This window comes from Nycticebus coucang, chromosome 9 (assembly GCF_027406575.1).
Source record: "Nycticebus coucang isolate mNycCou1 chromosome 9, mNycCou1.pri, whole genome shotgun sequence".
NCBI lineage: Eukaryota > Metazoa > Chordata > Mammalia > Primates > Lorisidae > Nycticebus > Nycticebus coucang.
The window spans coordinates 123,816,104-123,825,744 of record NC_069788.1 but is presented as its reverse complement, the minus strand read 5'-3'; the positions used below and the strand labels follow the sequence as shown (position 1 = coordinate 123,825,744).

Genomic DNA, 9,641 nt, shown 5'->3' with positions numbered 1-9,641 from the left:
GCTGTGCTGGAATGATATAGTAGCATCATTAAAACTTAAGGCTCTACTCTTAAGTAATCCATTAACATATGTTCTCTGAAAATTTCAAATAATTGCATAAACTAGATACTATCTGTGATATCATCTAGCAGGATAGGAATGAATGTATTTTTTTTTCCTTTTGAAATACTGAACATATGATCCTGACCATTACATGTAATAGTCACTGGGAAGGATGATGTCAGAATACAAATAAAAAAAAAGTGAAACCTTAAAACTTCTTTTGAAATGTTCAGAGAAAAAGACTACTCACTTAAAAGCCTTGAACTTTTAGGAACCATTCAAGTTGACTGTAAACCCTATTTTGAAAACGACATTTTTCAAACACAGGCAGCACTGATGATTTTCAAGCAAATGAGGGGACAGTGGCTGATTATTCTCATTTTTAGCTGAGCCTGCTCCTTTAGAGGGTCTGAGGGTCCTTACTCTAGTTCTGTTACACCCCTTCATCAATTTGTAAGGGAACTTTCACTATGTAATTGTATGAAAATGAACTAGGTAAGACTGAATAGGATAGAGGAACAAAAGACTTAGAATGAAGACCCAGTTAGGTTGTAGAACCATCAGCCTCTATGGTGGGGAGGTCAACAGGGAAGAATGGGGCTAACATTATTCGCTTGCTCTTGGCTCCAAGTGGTCAGAGATTATGTCCTTAGCAGGTTTGAGGGGAGGTAGAGTTCAGTCTGACATGCTGAATTTGCAGTGGTGGAATGTCATTTGATAGCTCCCTAGTATGTAGTTGTAACTCTTTGGGTGTGGACAGTAAAGTTCCAGCTAGAGGGGCTATTCAGGGCAGTCATCAATGGGTAGCTTACTAAGATAATCCTTCAGAATCATCAGTCTAGGTAATTTGACCTACACACAAACCCCCTTTTCTTTTCCTTCTGTAGTTTATAGGCATATTCAAACGCTAACTAATATACTCTTCCAGACCTCCCTCTCCCGAAAAGAAAGTTGTAAGGGAAATCCTAACCATCTACAGTTCAAATTTTCTTAGATCATGGCCCAGGACAGAGAAGGGAAGGTCAACCACTTAATTAACTTTTCTGAAAGATACACTTTGATATCGTAAGGTCGTTTTCCCTGGTTAGTTATTGGTAAAGTATTAGAACACAAACACATTTAACTTATCAATCCTCAGGGCAGTAGTTAGGTACTATATTTACCACAAAACAACACGGGGAGGTTAGGAACTCGCCCCAAGTCACAATTATGAAGGAGGCCAAAATTCAACCTAGTTCAAAGCCCCAGCCCCCTGACTCAACTTCATTTGCGATAGACAAATTTAAAAGCATACATAGCGAATTAATTACATCCCCTTCTGGTCCCATTACGTCTTCCCAGAATCCTCGGGCCGTGCTTTTACTAGTATCTTGCACAACCCTGAGGCTTTAAGTTGTAGCCTTGGCCTGACCTAGCAGATGACATTCGTTGACTAATTTGTCAGACTTGCCCCTATAATATAATTTTCCCTCCTTTCAGACCCACTGCCCCTCAGGAAGGGCCACAGCGCCGGGAGCAGGAGCGCCCTGTTGCGCAGGCGCGGGCAGGCTGGGCGGGGCCGCCCGGCTCCCCGCCCATCCTCACAGCTCCTCCCCAGATCCCTCCTCCCTGCCCAGAATGCACCCGGTTGAAAACAAAATCCCACGTGACTGGCTCTGCTCTCAGGCCATCATGGCGTCTCCCAGTGGGAAGGGAGCCCGGGCTCCGGAGGCTCCTGCCTGCGGGCCTCGGCCATTCCCCCGGGACCTGGTAGACTCAGTGGACGATGCGGAGGGGCTGTACGTGGCTGTCGAGCGCTGTCCGCTGTGCAACACCACCCGCCGTAGGCTGACTTGCGCCAAGTGCGTTCAGAACGGCGATTTCGTTTACTTCGACGGTCGCGACCGGGAGAGGTACGGCGGCCGCCACGGCCCTATTGTTTCTTCTCCAGTATCTTCTCCAGCCAGGTGATCAAAGGCTGGAACGTGGGCCGTCCTATCCGGGCCCTGGATCCTGGCGAAAGAAAGAGGAGAGTGGGAGGGTAGCTTCTGTGCTCTGGCGCTTTACTGCCAGAGAACAGGGTGGGGGCCAGATGAGAGAAGATCGCGATTTCCCCATTACCCACTGAAGAGTTTGTCCCCACGGTGCTCTTGAGCAGTATGGGGAAAAGGAATACGTGGTGATTCTCAGGAGTTTTCCCTGTTGCTGCCTTAGAGTTAGGTTCTCAGCTCCTTGCTGTATGTACTCCCAAGTGCAAGAGGTTGACTCTGTTTTCGAAAGAACATTTGTTAACATTCTCTGGAGGAGAGAGTAGAAGAAAATAACTGGTTCAGGGGATTTGGGCCTGGTGGTCTGTGTCACAGATGGACTTTGTTATCAGATTTGCTTACTTAATGTGCGAACTAAGACTTGTTGGATGCTTCCTTGTCCCTTGTTGCCTCCAAAGGTTGTTGGAATTTTAAGGAATTTAGGGCCGTGTTTTGGCTGTGTTTTAAAACTCAGACTGGGAGCTGCAAGCCTTAGTTAAGAGAATTGCATTGAGGAACTTGCCTTGGCTTCGTTTTGAAATCTAAACAGAGAGCTACAAGCCTTTGGGAATTAACTAGAATATTAGTGTGATTAGCTGCAGAGTCTCTCCCACATTCAACTTTTGTTTCAAAACTTAGTGTCCATGATAGTAAGATAGCTAACTTTTTGAACGCTAAAGTTCACATATTAAATCACTTACAACAACTCAATAACTTAGCATCCAAACTTACTATTGAGGAAACTGCACGGTGTCTTGCCCCAGGTCACATAGTAAGAGTGGGAACCAGAGTTAAGATCCAGATAGTCTGGACTAAGGTACCTATGCACTTAAACGTTACCCTGTGCAACATCTGTATTGGGGACGTTTTGAATTCCCAGTATTCCTGTGATTATAGATGTTCTTTCTCTTTTATGTAGACCTACGTGACAAAATCTTTTTAGTTCATTGTTCCATCTTGTTGATACTTGATGACTTTAGAAAGTGACAGTTTTAAGAATTAAACTATTCATTACAAGAATACTACCTATGTGATGGAAATGTTTTACTCCTATATATTAAAGGTTCAGTTCTGGACCCTCTTCTCTATTCACACTTTTTTCCTAGGTTGATTCTCATGATTTAAGTGCCATCTATTTGCTGAAGACTGCCAAACTTGTACACATAGCTCTAACCCAGACCTCTCTAAAGTTCAGAAAAGCAGCTGCCTATTCAACATCTCTAAACTTGTAATAGGAATCTCTGTGTTACATGACAAACTGAACTCCTTATTTTTCATCATAAATCTGTTCTTCCCACGTTCATCTCAACCCAGTAAATGGCAATCTCTTCCTTTGGTTCAGCTCAAAAAAAAAAAACTTTCAATACTCCTTGACTTCTTTCTTAAACCACCCTAACTAACCTCAACAACAAATCTCATCTATTCTTCAAAACCTATCCTAATCTGACCCTTTCATCATTTCCTGGTCTGATCTGCTAGAGGATTATTGGCTCTTGTGTACTGCTTCCCTCCTTACTCCTTTTTAGTGTAATTTCCATATTGCAGCCAGAATAATGCTACTCCTCCATCCCTCTGTTCAAATTTTACCAAAGTAAAATCCAGATCCTATATTATCTGTTCTTCCTCTGACCTAATCTGTTTTCTCCCTTACCTATTCTGCTATGCACTTTGGCCTTCTTAGTCCTCAAACATGCCAAGAACAGACCTTCTTCAGTGCCTTCACAGTCATATTCCAACAGCCAGGAACTCTTTTCTCACAGAAATCTTCAGGCTCCTTTTGTCTTTAGGCCTACATTCATACATCAGAGAGACTTTTGCTGATCCTTTAATTAAAATCGTTAACTAGCTTTTTTGTCTTCCATAATACTTACCACCATCTGATAGTTCACGTATTAATTTGTTTAACTGCACCCTCCCCCCAGTGATATAAACTCTGTGAGGGCAAAACTTTGTCTGTTTTGTACACAGTTGTATCCTCATATAGTAGATGCTCCATGAAAGATTTATTGAGTGATTGAAATGAATCTATCCTCCCTTCCTTCCCAACTTCAGTCTGTTTTCAGACTATTTAAGTTTATATATCATGATTCATTTTCATTTTTTTACTAAGGCCAGAAATCTGGGTGTTATCTTAGACTGTTCCTCCTCTTTTATAAATGATCAGCAATTCTAATATAGTCTGATGACTCAATGATCTCCTTTCACTCAGACGACTTTTCCCCACCCTGCCTCTGCCCTCCACACTGCCGCCACAGTAGAAATGTAAACTGGATAAATGTGACTGTTTTGCTTAAACCTTTCAATGGCTTTCAAGTGCGTTTAAAATAAAATTCAAGCTCCTTACTATGGCATATGAAGCCCCTTGTGATCTGGCAACTGTTTACCTCTCTTACTTTGGCAGTGAGGTTAAAAATGTGGGCTTTAAATTTATGCTGCATGGAATAGAATCCAAGCTCCGAAACCTGCTGTGTGATTTTGAGCAAGTTGCTTAATCTCTCCTATGCTTGTTTATTTCATTTTGAAAATGGTGGGTATTTACCTCCATAGGTTTTTAGGAATGGTTACCCAGCAGCATGCATTTGAAGTGCATGATATCTTGCATGCATTAAGGACTCAGAACATATAAGCTCACACCATGTTCCACAGTCTGGCCTTCTCGCCATTCTTCAACCACCTTTCCATTCCAGGGCCTCTTTCCTTCTTGTTACTTCTGCCCAGAATGCTTTTCTTCCTGGTTCCTGCCTTTGACCTCTCAGCAAGGCCTCTCCTGACTTGTGTAAAGTAGTTCCCACCTCCATTTCCTCTCATTATTTGCTATCACAACATTCAACTGATTTATTTCGTGGCACTGAGTGTGATGTGTAATGGAATTTATTTGAGAAGATGTCTGCTCTAGAATGTAGTTCTATGAAGGCATGAATTCTGGTTTGTTCTGTCAGATCACCAGCTCAGTGGCAGTGGGTAGCATATAGGAGTGTTGCTGAAGGAATGGCAAAGGCAATGTGACTTTCAAAACCTGTATAAATCCTTTGCTAAATCTGAGCATTAAAGTGAATTTTCAGGAGAGGGGTAAGTTACAGTGGATTTCTTTTCATGACCAACCAGAAAAATGAAGAACAAATACCAGAACTGTTCAAATTTTAGAAATAAAAGCATTTAAGGGCCCAGGGATAATAGGACTGCCACAGTGGTCTGCTCAGCTGGCTTCACTTCTCTCTCCATCTTTCTCTTTTCTGAACTGTGTATTTTAAGAATGGTTAGTTTTCGTATGTTGCCAGAACAGTATGCCTAATACCTCGTAGGATGAAAAAATCCCTTAAGGATTCCCAGGGAATCCTTTAAATCCCTTAAAAATCATTGGGCTAACAGCCAAATAATTTATATGAGCTCTTATTGGGTACTGTTAAGTGCATAAAATACTCTGGCAATAAAGAGGAGAACGATAAGTCTCTGGCTCTCAAGGATTTTCACTGGCTGTTAATAGGCTTTGAGGGTAGTAGTGCAGGGACGGGTTGTAAGATACTGTCCTGTCGTCGTTACTTATGAAAAATGTTGTATTCTGTGATTGTTTTCAGAATCTTTTTCCTTTTACCTTCATGAAAAGCCCCACACTAACTGGTGAGGAACCACATGGGAATATGTATGGTGAAAAAGCTCTTGTTTGACCTCTCATTTCCAGGAAATTAGCCAAATCAGCTGTAACAGTGTGGATCTTGAATGTGATAATACACATCAAAGTTCCTGTACATATAGGTGTAGTTTTTTAGTTTTCATTAATAGACTAGCTTAACATAAAGGTTTTCAGAGGTTTAGCAGTTCAAGAGCAATTAAATCTATTTCATAATACTTGGTTCCTTTGATTCCTAAGAAAGGAACATGTGTCTTTATATATACTTTTGTGTACAATATGAGTTTTGCAGATAAATAGGTAAAAAAATAATAATAATAACCTAAATTCCTTACCTTTTTGTTGCTCAGAGGGAAGAGGGAAAACCTCCTTATAATTTTGGTTTGCTCACCCCAATAGTCCTTCCCTCCTCTCCCACCTTGCCCTGAGTCCTAAGCAATACCTGCTCTCTTCTCTACTTTCCCTGCTTCCTTTTAACGTGTATAATTCCTTAACAGATAAAGAAAAGGAGTACTACTTAGCAGTACCCCAACTCAATCTTCTTTTAATCCTACACTGTTGGACATGTTGGTTTTTTATTTATGATTATTTTTGAAATTTAATCTGAGGGTACAAAGGATTAGGTTGCATTGTTTGCATTTGTTAGGTGAGGTTCAAGCTGTGGTTGAACCCCTCACCTAGGGGGTGTGCTGAATACCCTTACATTTTGCCCATTAGGTGAGAGTTTACCAATCCCCCTACCTCCTTCCCTTTCCTCCCACCCCTTGAATTTAATTTTGTTTTCTTCTTATACAGGGGTGTAGTTGCTTATTTATTGGTTTCATACTAGTATTGCATACATTGAATACTTGGTTTCCATTCTTTTTTTTTTTAATTATTTATTTATTTATTTATTTTTATTGTTAAATCATAGCTGTGTACATTTGTTCAATCAAGGGATACAATGTGCTGGTTTCATATACATTTGAAATATTCTCATCAAGCTGTTTAACGTAGCCTTCATGGCATTTTCTTTGGTTTCCGTTCTTAGGATAACTTTACTTGAAGAATGTAATAACCTGGATGGAATTGAAGAATTACAAATGATGTAAAGTTTCCATCTTTTTATCGCTGAATAGTATTCCATGGTATACGTATACCACAACCCATCTATTGATGGGTTGGTGGGTACTTGGGTTGATTCCACATCTTGGTGACTCTGAATTGAGCTGTGATGAACATTCTGGTACAAATGTCCTTGTGGTAAAGTGATTTTTTTCTTCTGGGATATCTAGTAATGGAATTGTGGGGTCAAATGGAAGCTCTACTTTTAGCTCTTTGAGGATTCTACATACTTCTTCCTATAGAGGCTGTATTATCTTTTTTTTTTTTTTTTTTTTTTTGAGATAGAGTCTCACACTGTCATCCTGGGTAGAGAGCTGTGCTGTCATCGTAGCTCACAGAAACCTCAAACTTCTAGGCTCAAAAGATCCTCCTGTCTCAGCCTCTCAAGCAGTTGGGACTATAGGCCCCCGTCACAACGCTAGTAGAGATGGGGATCTTGCTCTTGCTCAAGTTGTTCTTGAACTCCTGAGCTCAGGCAAACTGACTGTCTTGGCCTCCCACAGTGCTAGGATTACAGGCACGAGCCACCATGCCCAGCCACATTATTTTCTATTAATGATTTAACCTTTATTCCTGCCAATGGAGTATGTTTTCACTATATTGTCTCATGTCCTAAATATACTAACATAAGGTACAAGAACTGTTCTGATAAGGACCAGGTTTTTTCCATATCTTATTTGCCCATAAACATCATACCCTTATGCCTAAAGAATTTAAGGGAAAAAAATTGATTATTAGTAATTCTTAGTATCCTAATTCAAGAGATGAGTATGTTGTATTAACATCCTAATTCAAGAGATACTTAGCCATCTCTACTTAAATATGTAATTGTAGGGAAAATTGTGCCTTGATCTTTAGCATAAGACTTGCTTCCTGCTTGAGAGACCTGGAGAATCTCAAGAACGGCATGTGAGTTGTGTGTGTGCAGAAGGACAGAAAACTGGCCTCCCAGGGAGAATGTCCATGTGGGGAGTGGCACACCAGGCCTGATGGTCATGGAGAAGATCTCCAGATTCCACAGGTCTCTTGATGCTGGAGGCAGAGATCTTGCTTAAGGTTTGCAGTTTTGCAAAAACAAGCTTTTACAAATTTTTAACTACTTTTCTTGTTTTATGATAATAAATATGGACCCAGGGTTAGCTCAGGAGGGCTCCTCCCTCAGAGGACTGAGGACCTCCGACTTCCAACATGGACTCTGTATCAAGCCTCTTCATTCCTCACGTCAAAACTCCCTCATCTGGTGACTCCAAACACTTTTGAAGACTGACCTTTAGTCAGTAACACTGTGAGGGCAGGAACGTTGCTCTGCTTGCTCCCTGGCACCTCTGTCTCCCCCCTGCTTACCTGAACTGTTCTGCTTTAATGAAGTCTTCTACCATACCCGTGCCCAGATTGTGCTGGGATAGCTCCCTGCCTGGCCTGGAAGCCAGCGCTGATTCCACCCCTCCCCAAGATGTGAGGAAACCAGAAAAACATCATCTCAAGGGACATAAGAACTTTAGATACATTTGGGGAACTGTGTATTTTTTTAATACTGGGGTGTGATCCTCGAAAGGGGAACATGAGTAATTTTAATTGAATGGTGTCTTTTTTCTGATTATAAAGATATCTGTGGTTGTTACGAAAACTTGTAAACTGGGCAGTGCCTGTGGCTCAGTGATTTTGGCGCTGGCCCCATATACCAAGGGTGGTGGGTTCAAACCCGCCCCCAGCCAAACTGCAACAAAAAAATAGCTGGGAATTGTGGGTGCCTGTAGTCCCAGCTACTCGGGAGGCTGAGGCAAGAGAATCGCCTAAGCCCAAGAACTGGAGGTTGCTGTGAGCTGTGACAGCACGGCACTCTACTGAGGGTGATAAAGTCAGACTCTGTCTCTCTCTTAAAAAAACAAAAAGAAAGAAAAACTTGTAAACTACAGAAACACATAAAGAAGGAAACAAATTTTACCCATATTTTTACAGCTCTGTTAATATTTTGTTACTTTTCCTTCCAGCAGTTTCAGTGTGTGTGTGTGTCTGTGTGTGTGGAATCATGCAGTCATACCATATGTACACATATAGTTTGTTATTGTACTTTTTAAAAATTGTTTCAGGTTAATTTGAGGATACAAAGAATTGGGTTACAGTGTTTGCATTTGTCAGGTAGAGTCCTTCTTATATTTGTGTCCCGCCTCAAAGAGGTGTGCCACACACCCTATTTTGCTTTTTTGAAAACCCAGCCTTTTAAGGACATTATCATAGGTTGGCCTATAAAATATTTTAATGTCTTTTGTGGTTAATAATACCGTCATTTAATTAATCATTCTCTTACTGAACATTAAAATTGTTTTCAATATTTTGCTATTATTGATTTTATGATTGGCACCTTCAAACATAAATCTTACCTTATTTCTGTTTCATTTCTTTAGGATAGATGCCTTGAAATGCAATAACTGCATTTTTTTCAGGCCCTCAATTGCTTATTTGAAGGCTCATAGTTTTGTCTTTCTTAAAATGCATTGGTCGTGTGTGTCAGACTTTTCTACTGCCACAGCCCTAGGTACAAAGTAAACACCCTTCCCTGGGCTGAGGAAACGAACTGGCAGGCAGGTGGAGGGTGAGGGTCATTTTGTGCCGTGTGCTGTGCTGAGGACTTAGTATGTGCCAGCAGGTTGCAGTGTTATGGTGATGTTGTTTAACTCTGCACTGATACTGTGGCTCTCTAACTGAGTGTGTGCCCGGTCGTGTAGGACATACTTCCGTGAGTAGTCTCATGTGTGGGCAGATGCCCTTCCTGAAGTTCAACACTCTTCACCACCACACCATTCGCAGTGGCCCACTTGTTATGTAGAAATACTTGATACAGAACAAATTAAATTTTTTTT

At 41.1% G+C, this 9,641-nt stretch overlaps 1 protein-coding gene across 3 annotated transcripts in view; it reads left to right on the top strand.

Moving 5' to 3' along the window:
• The first annotated feature begins 1,683 nt into the window (after positions 1 to 1,683).
• ATG14 (autophagy related 14) overlaps positions 1,684 to 9,641 on the top strand; it is a 41,287-nt gene continuing 33,329 nt past the window's right edge. For all 3 annotated transcript variants that reach the window (XM_053602007.1, XM_053602006.1, XM_053602008.1), the window contains exon 1: positions 1,684 to 1,934. In XM_053602007.1, the coding sequence (XP_053457982.1) occupies positions 1,714 to 1,934 (221 nt within the window). In that variant the 5' untranslated portion in view covers positions 1,684 to 1,713. The remainder of the gene's footprint in view (positions 1,935 to 9,641) is intronic.